At 40.9% G+C, this 14701-nt stretch overlaps 1 protein-coding gene across 1 annotated transcript in view; it reads left to right on the forward strand.

Annotated features, from left to right (window-relative positions):
• ACSL3 (acyl-CoA synthetase long chain family member 3) overlaps positions 1–10696 on the forward strand; it is a 77156-nt gene extending 66460 nt beyond the window's left edge. The window contains exons 13-15 of the mRNA XM_029911088.1: positions 1209–1323; positions 6317–6474; positions 9809–10696. Coding sequence (XP_029766948.1) covers positions 1209–1323; positions 6317–6474; positions 9809–9969 — 434 coding nt within the window. The 3' untranslated portion in view covers positions 9970–10696. The remainder of the gene's footprint in view (positions 1–1208; positions 1324–6316; positions 6475–9808) is intronic.
• Positions 10697–14701: the final 4005 nt, after the last annotated feature.

Genomic DNA, 14701 nt, shown 5'->3' on the forward strand with positions numbered 1-14701 from the left:
AGAAGTCTCTGCATCCAGTCAGGGATCATGGACCCCCCGGACACCGGTCCCCAACCCTGCTACCCTCTCAGAGAAAGGAGCACTTCGCCAAAAATGTGACAAAGAAACAGGCTCTGACCTCCCCTCCTCGGGAATTTGTCAAAAAGAGACGCTCCCCGACCCATCAGACCCCATCAGTACCAACCACACTGAGACCGTCCACCTCTGAGGTACCAGGACTCCACTACCCTTCCTCTCTTCCCTCTACTTTGAAGTTTTCATGGTAGAGAATCTGTGGTAGAGAGGGAACCAAGGAGGGGGTTGGTCGCACAGCACTATGTAACTGCCAGAAGTGGTGCGGGACGGGGACAGCGCATGTGTGACCCAACCAGGCACTGCTACTAAAAATCTCCGATTACAAGCGCAGGGGCACAGATTCACCTAAAGTGGAGTGCCCACAGGGACAATCATCTCAAAGACCTGATCTCAAAGACCTTAACTGCACAGGTTAAGTAACCTTCTCTTTCAGCCAAACACTGTTTTTCACTTAATTCTAATTATGGTCTAGTTATATTCGCTTACACTGCAGATAGATATTGTTATATCTGATAAGTTTACCATATAACTAGAAGGTCTAATTGGAATAAAACATATAGTAAACATAAACATATTTCATTGGGGAAAGGTTTTTGTGCAGTTTAAAATATGGATCCCAGTTGGTAGAAGGAATCTGATAATCTGGGCAGATTGCTTTTTGTAAATCTGTGCAGTACCAAAAACTGGAACTTGGCCATAAATGTATCTAATTTAAAACACACAGAAATATGTCTGTTGCACTTATACACTTAGGGCTGGTCTATACTTAGCCGCTAGTTCGGCGGCTGGGGATCGAACTTCCGGGTTCGATTTATCGCGTCTGGTCTGGACGCGATAAATCGAACCAGGAAGTGCTCGCCGTCGACTGCGGTACTCCATCTCAACGAGAGGAGTACCGCGGAGTTGACGGGGGAGCCTGCCTGCCCTGTGTGGACCGCGTCTGAACCGCGGTAAGTTCGAAGTAAGGTATGTCGACTTCAGCTACGTTATTCACGTAGCTGAAGTTGCGTACCTTACTTCGACTTGGGGGGTTAGTGTAGACCAGGCCTTAGATCTCAGCAATAGGTATAAGCAAGCCCTTAGTGTTTTCATTTTGCAAATAACATGTATTTAATTTTTCCCTTTATCCATAGATCGTAAGAAAGATCTTGTAAAACTCCAGGCTGGAGAATACGTCTCTCTTGGCAAAGTTGAGGCAGCTTTGAAGAATCTGCCACTGATAGATAATATTTGTGCATATGCAAGCAGGTAAGAGAGCTGATGTTTCCAAGACTTTGGGGTCAGTGTTTTCTAATATTTAAACCGCAGTAGTTGCACATAAAACATTTTTGCTGACTTGCAAGTTTTTTGCCCATTTGAAAGAGATTTTATATGAAATATAAACCAGCACAAATTTTTAACAGTAGAAGTTTTTCAAGGGCACCCTCTTTTTTTGTTGGGTTGTTTTGTTTTGTTTTTTTGAAGTTTTGCACTCAGCTCCAGGTATAACCATATCTAAAACTTGAAAAGATTAAGCGTTAGCTATCTCTTATAAGTACTTGTGCATGACCAAATTAATACATTTGTAGCCAAATCTAGTTTCATATATCTGCTGCAAGTAACTGAATATATTGAGGATCTCTGCAAGAGTGAAGGGAGAATCCACCTGACCCATCCACCATTAGACATTGGGGCAGCAGTGGAAAACCGCTCTTCAACTACTAATGTTGCTGCAACTCACTGAGGGCTCGTCTACATTGGGTTTTTAAACTGGATCAAATCCAGTTAATCTGGTTTGAAAATTCCTGTGTATGCATGATGCAACTCGTCACTGCATTCTTAACTCCACATTTCGTGGGAACTCTGGACTCCTCCTGCAAGTAGATTAGGTTTGCTCCTGATTGAATTAGTTTGGTCTTTTATTTGTGCACTTACAGTTGCTGTCCACCTTTTTGCGTGTTTCCAATGGCTATCCCACAGTGCTTTTCAGGTCAGCCGTTACTGACCTGTTCATTTACTCGTGTGCCCTCCCTGCCCTGGTGTTGAGTTTCCAGGATGATCCTTCCCCTCTTTAAAGTGTGGAGCAGAGCCAGATTTTGGCCATTTGCTCCTATATTCCAGAGTATCGTTATTCTGGTGATACAAACGTGCTAGCACATGAGAAGCCCCACAACATGCCTCGTACAGCTGTTTGGAGCTATGTTGAGACCCTGGATCTCATCACCACTGGGGGAGAAGTGTCAGTTCAGAAAACTCTTGTGGCCAGCCATAGGCATAAGGACCTTTTTGTGGATATTGCAAAGCAGATGTCTGTGGGGGGTTGTGACCAGGACGCCGCTAAGTGCCAGATAAGAAGCCAAAAGCTCAGGAGAAACATTGAAATGAGAGATAAAAGGAGACAGTCTGTCAGGGGGCATATGACCTCTCCATTTTTGATGAACTAGACAGGATTCTACCCAATTTATAGTACAACCCATCCCAGGCACTATTCTGAGAATGTTGCCTGCACTCCCCCCTGCACTGAGGACGACTAGACCCATCAGTGGATGAGCAAGAGAATGCCGAAGGGGAGCTGCCCCCTGAGAGCCTGTGACTCAGGAGCCTGACTATGGCCAGCTGGAAAGCCAGCCCCAGTCATGCCCTGCTACAACAGACCCTTGTTTGTGCCCTGCATCGGCTGAGCCAGAATCCCAGACAGAAACCCAGGCCAGGCTTGAAGAGTCATATCCCGTACAGGGAACTTCAGCATGTAAGTATCTATGTTTATAATTTATTATTTATTATTATTGTTGGCAGATATGAGCTAGAAACCCCCATCCCCCTTCCCCCATCCTGTTTGTTACAGCTTCAGAATCCAGCCAGCATAGTGCAATTGCAATCAGTCCCTCTTTCTCCTCTGGTGCACCCCCTTCCATAGCAGATTTCAATAACAAAAGGAGTCATGTGTGCAAAATTAACAGTTGATTGAGACCATACTTGCAGAAAAAGAAATTTGGTTAGTTTTCATAGTTTATGTGAAGTATAAGTGCATATTGCCTGCCCAGTCAAGGCATAAACAATACTGCACCCTTCTAAGGTACAAATGCCCTGTAAAACACATTATAGCTGATGATCATTGAAGGACCCTGTTCTTCTCTGCACTTTCTTCATGTCTGCAGGGGAGATATAGCAAACCTTAAGACTGAGAAATAGCTTGATTTTTGTTTTGCATATTACAGGGAATAGCCACATGTCCATACACATGCCCAGTATAGCTTGTCAGCTCCTTCCACTCCTGCAGTGCTTTTGGGGGAACCATCCAGGTGAATAACTGACCAGCAAGATACTGCCCTTTGCCTTTTTGAATAAGACCATTCTCTGCCTCCTAGTCAGCCACATCAGCATAATGTAATGGAGAGTGAGGACAGCTTAAAGGGGATGTAGAGGGAATTACTATCCAGTTTGCCCTCCATAGTCCCTCCTTTACACCTCCAATACCATAGAAGCACCTCCAGGGCACAAACAAAACTGCAAAACCAAACCTGGATCATAGCTCCAACCACATCACCCCTAGCAGCATGAAAGCAGATACAGTAGATTGAAATCCACATGCACCAGATTCCTCTGTACATGCAGACCACTTACCATCTCTGAGGTTCCCCCGAATGGCAAGAGTCTCAGGGAGGTAAAGTCACATATACATACCAAAAAAAACCTGTCATGATTTGTCTGAGATATGAACAATAAGCAACTGTTCTTCCCCCCCCCCCCTTACTCCCACAGCCCCTGCAATAGCCAGATCATCAAGGACCAGCTATGTACTGCTGACAGACTGGTCAACCTGAAGGGGAGAAGAAGGAAGACTCAAGACAAGGTGTTTACAGAACTCATGGCAGAGGCACAGAGGAAAACCAGGCTGGCTGAGAGGTGGAGACTGTATGTGAGGGAGGCAGAAAGAAGTGCAGCTGCCCCAGAGATTGTGGCAGTGGGCAAGGACAGCGTCGCAGTGACCAGTGAAAGTATGGCTATGGCCAAGGACGGCATCACCATGGTGAAGGAGAGCGGGGAAAAAGGCAGAGAGATTCAGAGGCAACTCATGGATGCTATCCTGAGATAGAACATTCTCTTGGAAAAACACACTTCTGCTAGGCCAGCAGGCCCCGCAGTCCCATAATTTGGGACCCAGCCATGTTCTTCAGACCCTGGACAGCACTAACTCCTAACCTCTGCATCCCCACAGCAATGCTTCCAGCAGTTCTCATTCACCTCTCAAATCCAACCTCTAGGCACTGAGACACTTGCACTTGGGAGTCCAGAAGAGCCAGGGGCAAGGTGTATACTTGCCTTTAACTTTCTGCATCCCTCCTCCAAATTGTTGCATTTGAAATGTTCTTAACTGTTGCACTTGTTAAAGGTTTGTATGCAGTTGGTTAGTTAAATGGGGTTCCAAATACAATTTTGTCCCATTTGTTCCATTAAAAGGTTTGTATTTGGTGTTTTTATTGTTTTTTCATAATAAAACTATTTATACATAATACATCCATTATGAGTCATCAATGCATTTAACACAGAAAATCCTTTAAATAAACCTGAAATAATTCATCGGCTTTTACAAAAGCATATAGGAACCATTCAACATCAACCACCCACCAGCGCTCATAATGTTTGCATCCGAACACACGCTCCACTGGCTAACGTGTTCAGGCATGTGACTCATAATACAAACAGTAGGCATCCCTGACAGCACTCCCCTGGTGTTTGTGTTCTGTGTAGGATGCCTTGCTGGTTGCTCGAACCTCTGAGCAAATCTCCTCAGCTCAGTCTCCCACCCACCTATAAGGCTTTCCCCCTTGCTCTTACAAATACTGTGTAAAACACAACAAGCAATTATAATGGGCCTTTTTCCCCCCTGCTGCTTCCAATCTGTTACATAAACTGTGCCATCTGCCTGTCAAATGACCAAATGGACAATCAACTACCATAGTACAACTACTCAGGCAATAATTAAAATGTTCCTTCCTTCTGTCCAAGCAGCCTGTATATGGCTTCATTAGCCAGGGCACCTAGAGATAAGTTTGGTCTCCCAGAATAACTAGACAAAACTCCACACCATTAATGTCCATAGTGCTCCTGGGGGCAAACAGTCATTTCCCCATTAATTTTAAATAATACTGAGTTCCAAAAGATCTTGGTGTCAAGAACACTCGTAGACCAGCCTGCATTTATGTCTGTAAACCTGCTACAATGGTCCACCAATCCTTGGAGCATCAAGGAGAAATACCCCTGTCAATTACCTCTTTGCTCTGATTCATAGATTCATAGATTCTAGGACTGGAAGGGACCTCGAGAGGTCATCGAGTCCAGTCCCCTGCCCGCATGGCAGGACCAAATACTGTCTAGACCATCCCTGATAGACATTTATCTAACCTACTCTTAAATATCTCCAGAGATGGAAATTCCACAACCTCCCTAGGCAATTTATTCCAGTATTTAACCACCCTGACAGTTAGGAACTTTTTCCTAATGTCCAACCTAGACCTCCCTTGCTGCAGTTTAAGCCCATTGCTTCTTGTTCTATCCTTAGAGGCTAAGGTGAACAAGTTTTATCCCTCCTCCATACTCTTATACTCTTCCTCCCCATGGGACAGTGGGTAGCGGATCTATCCAGGGAGGGATTCAGCCCCCACATACTCCAGTGTGACAGGTGCAGGCGAGACCTACCAGAATTGGTATTCTCCTTATGCATGAGGTGTGCACATCCTGCAAATGCTGAGCCCTGCCTCCCCTCACCTTAGTATAGCAGAACTGCGCTGATTCCTTTGCAGGAGGACTTTCCATATCTGTAAAGGACAGGTTAAGATTTGCCCCTCAATGAATTATTTGAACCCGACATGCCTTATTTTTATTCATTATGTAAATAGGCAATCCAAATTATCTCATAATAAGGAAATTACAGTTAAAATGGTTAATCTGACATTATAGTTAGGTATTAAATACATAGTAAACTCTAAATTGTGTATTTTCTGCCAGTATCATATTTCTCCTTAATACTTACATGGGTCTGTTATGGCATAAGTAACCATATTCAGTAATACAAACTTCTGCTTATTTAGAAAAGGGCAGAGGTACAATTCCATGTACTTATTCTGTGAGATTCTAGATGAACAAAAGTTAAAAATCAATATATATTAAATAGAAAAAAATTGAACTTTATAATTGTTTTTAAATGAAGTAATTGTTAACTCTACAAAATTCATACTAACGTACATTTTATACTTCTCAGTTTCCAGTCTTATGTCATTGCATTTGTTGTGCCAAATCAAAAGGAGCTTACAGAACTAGCTCGGAAGAAAGGATTTAAAGGAACCTGGGAAGAGATCTGTACCAGTGCTGAAATGGAAAAAGAGGTACTGAAGGTAGTAGCTGAAGCTGCTAGCTCAGGTGAGCAGTCGGGTAATTTGTATTTGCTTTGTGGAGCTTAATGTATTGTAAAAGTGTAAAATATAAAACAGTAGAAACAAAATGTGCATATCAATATATAAAAGATGTTTTATTATGTGTAATTTGTGTCCAAAATAGAATCTGCCTGTAATGAAGTGTTTGTGTTTTCTGCAAAACTTGACTTTAACTGGAGGATGCTTTTTGTGTGTGGGATGGGTGGGGGACATAGTCTGCATAAAACAGAGTGCTGGTCTCTGTGTGATTTCCACACGTGGGTACATATGTGCTTCATGTGTCTGAGACTGGATATTTCTAGTAAGTAATGTCTCTTGGTCTGCACCTGCACAGTTGCTCCCCTTATACTCCATAATGACTGTATAAAGAGTGGTGAGGACAGATGCTTTTCCAGTTCCCTCTTACTACCATGTGGCCTCAGTCAGAATCTTCTGTGTCTGAAGCTATGTTTATCTTTCATAACCTGTATATATAACTGTATATAGTTGTAACGTTTTTAGTATTTTATAGTCTAGTGTAGTTTAGTTTGTCCCCACCTCAGGAACCATGACTATTCCCAGAGTTCCAGGATTTAAGAATTGTATCTCCTGCCCCCTTCCCACATCTTGGTTAGCAATGACCACCAGTACTGCCTTTACTGTCTTGTGGCGTCTGATATCTCCACTAAGTGCAGCATCTGCTGCTCCTTCCCTCTCGGACCTGTGAGAGACAAGAGCTCCAACTGAAGAAGGACCTCATGGAGAAGGCCATGAGACACAAGTCTGATCCAGATCAGAGGGAACCCTATGTATCTTGGCCTCAGTCTGAGAGTAGCACCCCTCTAACAGCCATGATCAGAGGCCATTCAGACTATTCTCAATCACAGCAGAAAAGACTCCACCAGAAAATGGTATTTAGCAAAAATTGAGGTGTTTCGCTATGTGGATGCAACAGGGCCAGTTATCCTCAAAAAAAGCAGGTATTCCTGCTATTTTAGACTACCTTCTTACCCTCAAGATGTCAGGACTTTTCATTAGCTCACTGGAGGTCCACCTAGCTGCAATCAATGTCTTGTATTCTCCAGTAGAGAGCTAATCCATTTTTAGTCACCTGACAATAGTCAGATTTCTGAAGGGTCTCACTAGGACCTTCCCTCCAGTAGCAATGCCAACATCGCAGTGGGACCTCAGGTTTGTACCCATAGGCACCGATTTTATGGGTGCTGCGAGGCTGGAGGACCCACGGAAAAACCAATAGCCGGCGCTCAGCACCAATCAGCTATTTGGCGACGCTCCCAATGAGCTAGTTGGGAGTGCCGCCAAACAGCTGTTCAGTGACCCTGCCAAACAGCTGTTTGGCAGCTCACGGAGGGGCTTGGGGGAGCGCAGTGAGCGGCAGGCAGGCACAGGCCTTGGAGAGGGGTGGAGTGGGGGTGGGAAGAGGTAGAGCTAGGCATTGGGGAAAGGAGCAGAGTGCAGGCGGGGCCTCAGAGCGGGGCGGGGGTGAAGCACCCCTGGAGAAAACTAGAAGTCTGTGCCTATGCTTGTACTGTCAATACTTACTGGGCCATCCTTTGAACCATTGCCATATGCCTGATGTCCCATCTTTCTGTGAAGGTCATCTTTCTTGCCACCATCACAGCAGCCAGCAGGGTGAGTGAACTGGGAGCACTCATGGGCAACCCACCATACACCTCGTTTCCCTTCACCTTCACCCAAAAATCACTCCCAAGATAATTTCTGAGTTTTTCATTCCCTTGATGTTAGATGGGCTTTAGTGTTCTGTGTGCAAAGAATGAAACCAATTAGGAAAATTCCTAGACTATTTGTCACTATAGCAAAGCATTCACGGGGACCAGCATTTCTGCTCAGGGACTCTCTCTAAACTGATATCTGTATTGCTCTTTGTAATCAGTTGGCGCATCTCCCTTCCGCAGACAGGGTGAGGACACGCTCTACTAGAGCACAGGCAACATCCATAGCATGTCTTCGAGAAGTACCTATACTGGACATTTGTAAGGCAGCAATCTGGAGTTCCATCCATATCTCTCAAAGATTACATCTTAGTCCAGGCATCTTCTGCAGATGCATCAGATGGGACAGCAGTATTACAGACATCTCTATTGACTGCATCCTTGCACCACCCTCCTCTTCTAATACAGCTTACCAGTCACCCACATGTGGGGTACACATAGGGACCAGCACTCTGTTACTCTACCCGTAACTGGAAGTTCGTCAAGATGTGTGGTCCCTATTTGTATTCCACTTCCTGCCCTCCTTCTCCTCTGCTTTTGATCCTCTCGGATTCGCAGTAAGAGGATTAATTGGAGAGGCGTCTGTCTGCACTACCATGTATGCCCTTGATATGAAGCATGAGACAAGAAACTGCCCACGTGTGGAGCGACAGACTCTACTTGCTAGAAGTCTCTGGTCTCAGACACTTGGAGTGTGTGTACCCATGTATGGAATATAGATAGGACTACAAATCTTGAAGAACTTCCAGTTACAGGTAAGTAACCCCCATTTTTCTCCTTGCCCGTCTCAAAAACGTTAATACACAATATTTAACTTGCTATATTTTCTAAGCTAATGAGCATACAGTATGCAATACACTGATATTTGTTTTCATTCGCACAGTGTTCCATTGACTACTTTTACATTACTTCATAACCTTAGCCTCCATGCTAAAGAGTAATAGTTAAACACTCCTCTCCATTGTGTTCCATAGAGAACAAAAAGGGTGAGAAAACAATGAAAGGAGGAAAGTAAAATGTAAATTACATTCTTCCTCCCTCTCTCTTCTTCAGTTTCCCTCGCCGGTGAGTTCACTGAAGATCAACCGCACAAGCAGCATATAATTGGGGCTGTGCAGCTTTGGGGAATATATTGTAGCAAGGGAATTAGCTACTGTGCTCAACATGTTCTCCCAGCAACTTTCTAGAAATATCATCAGAAATAAACAGCAGAAAGTAGCACTATTTTGAGCCTAAATAAATTCAATTCCATGCCTCCTTCTACGTTCAGAGGGTCAGGGTCAGGAAACAGGACTGGCAGCATAGATCTCGAGTGAGCCATTCTGCTATGTGTATGTGCATGCATTTGCAAAGCCAGTAAGCAGCACAAAAGCCCAAGCACATTGGGCATATTCCATGGTAATGGAATATAATTGTCCAGAGATCCTGTGACTCCACATGCTTTAAAATCTCTCTGTGTGGCTGCAAACTAATGTTTGAGGAGTACTTTTATCCCCTTTGCATTGCCTTTTCTGTGTGAGAGCATGATTTAGCCCCTCAATCTATGTTTGAAATCTTTCTCTTACTTGTATTTTTTTATTATTGCAGCTCATCTGGAGAAATTTGAAATACCAATAAAAATTCATTTGAGCCCTGATCCTTGGACTCCTGAGACTGGTCTGGTGACAGATGCCTTCAAATTAAAACGCAGAGAGCTTACATCACACTACCAGGTGGACATTGATCGAATGTATGGAAAAACAAAATAATTCTTTTCCTGTGCTTCTTTGCTACAGTGAGCTTGGATCAAATAGGAAATACTTGAATCTCATGTCTCAGTACTTGAGACCAACACACAAAAACACCATTCCTCATTTTCAGCTTAAACTGTTACTTCTGATAACATCAGCATCTTTACCTGTCAGGATTAGTAAAATGTTAAGGCAGCAAACTTGTGTCTGTCTCCTTCTTTCCAGTATTCTCTGCTACCCTGTCAATATGTGGATTTTCCTGAGTTCTTTTGGGAAACTGTGATTTTGAAGCCTCAAGTTTTTAAATATGATTTATAAATCCTGTATAATGTTCTGTTTGCAACTTTTTAAAGTTTGGATGTATAGGCGGATAACTTGGCTATGTAAGAAATGGTTATTCTGGGGGCCTTTTTTATATAAGTATTTAAATATAAAAAGTGATTGATGTTGTGAAATTATGTAATCTGAAAATGCTTATAACTCAAATCACTGTTGGACGGAAGACCAGATTATTTGTTGCTGTGCAATTATTCTTTGTAAATTTAAGAAAGAAAGTCTGACATTCTGACTTGTGAAATACACCTGAAATATGTGCCTGATGGTTGATCCTTAAATATTTTATTTTTTACCTAAAAAAGAAAGATAGGCATGGCACAGCACTGTATATAAGCAGACAGCCCTGGAGAATGTGTTGTTTGAGGCTTTATTAATGCAAAAGATGCTATTTAACACACCATACATCTGTGAATAATCTGTCTAATATTGAAATTCACTTTTAAAATATCTTCATGCCATTTTGTGCAGAAGTTATATTGTTTAAAACTTGAGAACTTTTAAGTGTTAAGTAAAATGAATTCAGAAAGTTTGCTGGGACTTCAACAAAATCATCTCTTTTCTCATCAGCCTTACATACACAATTCAGGTTTTCTCTTTGTTGCTTGTAAATCATTGATAATAGTCAAGTTCAAACCTAGCTGCAGCCCAAATCTTTTGGAGGGAAATGTCTTAAAGGCCTAAATGTCCAGTTAGGTACCAGTTGGAATTGGGTACCTAACTGCCATTTGTGCCTTTGAAAATCTCCCCCTAAATTAATAATTTCACGTTCTTTTGTTTATAATCTTTTTTTCTTTGAAGTCAAATGTCTGAAGTATTGTCAGTTAAGAGTCATATTTATTTTATCTGCTTGGTTGTTTAATTGTTGCAACCAAATTCTTGAGTTAGTTGATTATAAATAGTCCTGTGAAGCTTTCATTTTGAGAGTTCTGGGTGCTAGCTAGATCTAAAGTGGGAGCCTCTAGATTGGTTTCAGATATGTATTTTATTATTAGTTTTTTAATATATTAATTTAGAGAAAATATTCTGATCAGGGTCACATGAGAACATGGAAAGGCATACATCAGTAAATTTTGTGATGGACCAGATATTAAAGGGGCTTTAATTTGCTGAAATGTCTTTCCTCATATGGTATATGTAATTACAATGTAAAAAGTCAGGTCTTTATGCTTGCTTGATGCAATAGTTTGATAACAGAGCATTGGCTGTACAAAAGACGTGCAGTACCTAAAACTACCCTTTTCTGCTGTTAGCATTGGTAAAACTTTAACTTGGGAGTTTTAGGAGAAAGTTTCACACAAACTCTGATGAAAAAAATTAATTCTGAAGTATATGAAAATTGACACTCTGTGCAGTTGTATAGGAGACCAAAGTCAAGTAGGTTCCCTGTGCTGGTGAAAGCTGAATGTATCATACCTAGTTTCAGTCACTTAAATAATGGAAGCGTGAGCTGTATTTTTAATAGCTCTTACTGGATTGCAATGGATTTGCACTAGTGTTGGTGCTGGAGAACTCTGCACCTTTTGGTGAGGTTTGGTGTATTTAGTCAAATGGAATTGTCAGAATTAAAGGGGGTTTAGAATCACATTTGTATCAGAAATGAGGTAATGAGGCTGTTGTAATCCAGGCTATACATCATCTGAATCTTAAGGAAGTTATAAACACATGATAGATATATACAGATAAGACTAAACGTAGGAAAGTGATTGATTGAAGAATGGGAGCACATGAACTGCCAAGTTCAAAGGAAAAGTATCATCCTGTTTTAGGTATAGAAAAATGTTTAATAAAATATGGATTTGCACTCTGTCAAATGGCATCAAGAAGCAATAAGGTTCATAAATAGAGCCTGCATTTGAAGCAAACGATATACTTTGCTCAAGGTTGCAAATGGTTTTTTTGTGATCCTAGAAAAACAAAAGTAATCCAAAATATGGCTAACAAAATATATCCAGCATCTCGAGACCACTGGTTGTACTCTGTAGTATATTAATAAAATTCTAAATTTGATTAATCCACAAGAAGAATTCTGAAAGAAATAGTATTTTAAAGTATACTGTTAAGTTCTTAAATGCACTTTGGATAAATCACAGAAATGAACAGATGTTTTAACATTAGTTTGGAAATAAGTCTTCACTTTCCTTCCAGCTCTGCCAGAAGGTTGGGCTGTAATCTAACTCTGCATCTGTTTTTCAATCCAATTTTCTTTTCTGATGTACTTTTAAGTTGATGTAGACAAATAGTTCCAGTTTTTGTTGAGATCAGATTGGTTTTGTAAAAGATAAAGCTTTTGTGTCCTTTAAGTGAAAATAAACCATTAGAACAATTTTAAAGAGAAAAAGGCCTTTGAATTTTTGGGTGGCCCTAAAAAACATTTTTTGGTAAATATTATTATCCTGTCTCAAAGATGGGGGAACAAATAACCTGATCCTATGAGGTTCTGAATATTTGCAACTCCTGTTGAAGTCACTTGTGGGTACTCAGATCTTCTCAGGAGCAGACTCTAAGGCAGAAAAGTTATGTTAAATGACCAGGGCCACAAAAGGTGCCCGTGTCATAACTGAAATTAAAATGCACGTGTCCCTTGTGATTGTAGAACATCGAGCAATGATACCTCTTGGGTGCTTGAGCTGCCACCATCCTTTCATCTTGTGATCATGGGCCATGCTAGCTGCTTAGCAGAGGAACAATTCAATTGGGAGGCAGTTCACGGGAACCCTAATGGTAGCAGCCTACATGACACCAGACTCCAATTATGAACTGGTCTTGGGGCCTTTTTTCTCGGCCCCCAAAAGTGAAAAAAATCTAGCAACTTGATGGAATGGATTTAGTCTCCACATTTTCAAGGTTCTCATAATAAGAATATGGGATGGGAACTGCAGCTGAGAATCTATTCTGGCCCTAAAAGTTGGCTCTTGAAAAGAAGCATCTTGACAAGAGGCAATTTAAAATTCCTAAAATTCTAAATCAGTGGGATAGTAGTGTTCATTAGCTACTTATCCCCATGTGAAAATGTACATAGCAATGAATTTTGAATTGCATTATAAAAGAGGACTAAGGACTGGAAGATGAATAGTTGGCACACATCTTCTGGTGTTATTTTTTGAAATGCTTCAAGACTTTAGATTGACACTTCAATCCAGATGTCACAAGTGTTCTTTACAGGGAATAAACTAAGCTTTTCTGGATGTGGTTAGGAAATTAAAAATTAGAGGTCAGAAAAGATCTGGCAAGTTTACTGATGCTGTTACTATTGCAGTTTACAGAAAAATTTGACTGTACCTCAGGGGGAAGCAGTGTCTTCTTAGCAGTAAAACATTTTGCTGAAGTTGAAGTTAAAAGCTGTGTGCAATTGAAACTAAAAATATAGCACATAGATACGTGCTATCAATTTTATAAATAGGATGAAGATAAATGTATGGAATTGAAACCCTACATAAAAACATCCTACAAAGCTTGTAAATTTAGGCAGAAACTGCCACAGGGGATAAGCATCCATGGCAGTAAACTTTTATATCTATGCTGCTGAAATTCGCAAGCTTTTATTCTGTATTAGAACTCCATTTAGACCTTGTGTTGCAGCATTTTTTTTTTTTAATAAATGTGGTGTATTCATTCGTTTGAGCTTCTAAGAAAATTGTATACATCTGTGTCTTCCATACTAGTAAGAGGAGATGTCTCTTTAAGTTTGTACACATTAGACCAGTCTGAAAATGTAATTGAATCACCAGTTGTATATTACTATGATTGGTTATTTAATGCAAACTCATTTTCAATGTCATCTTGGTTTGGTTGTTAATATGAACTGCCTGAAAAAGTGTATATCATAACTGATTTATATTGTATGAATTATTTATTTGTAATTGGACATTAAGTTTCAAAAATAAAGAGAGGTAAAATTGAGTTTCACAAATTAAGCCTTGCACTTCCAGTTCTTCACCTTTTCAGGGTGTTGGGTTTTTCCCCCCACAAAAAATCACTCTGACCACAACCATAGCTGGTGTAAATTAGGGTCACTCCATTGACTTGGTGGAACAGTATACTTGTCCGTCAGCTGAGAACCTATCTAACCCTTCACATTTAAACTATGTTCTTGCTACTTTTAAAAATTGGTAATGAATTAAAACCATTCAGAATGTTGCTATTTTCAAAGGGGACATACTCTGAATTTTTCTTCTTTGTTGGAAACCTTTTTGTGCAAGTGTGTGACAGACTATAACATTCCTGTCTTCCTCTAATAATTCTTCCCTTTCCCTCTTACCATTTTTAATGTCTATTACATTCAGACCATGCAAGCTTATTTCTATAACAATGCTTGTGGTGTTGTTGTGTGATGCTGATATTTAGTATTATAACACTGCTCGGCAATTTTTAAATGAGACGTAAATATTTTTTATTTCCTGTATTCCAACCTTGG

The sequence above is a fragment of the Terrapene carolina genome, unplaced genomic scaffold (genome assembly GCF_002925995.2).
Source record: "Terrapene carolina triunguis isolate 2854851 unplaced genomic scaffold, T_m_triunguis-2.0 Scaffold88, whole genome shotgun sequence".
NCBI lineage: Eukaryota > Metazoa > Chordata > Testudines > Emydidae > Terrapene > Terrapene triunguis.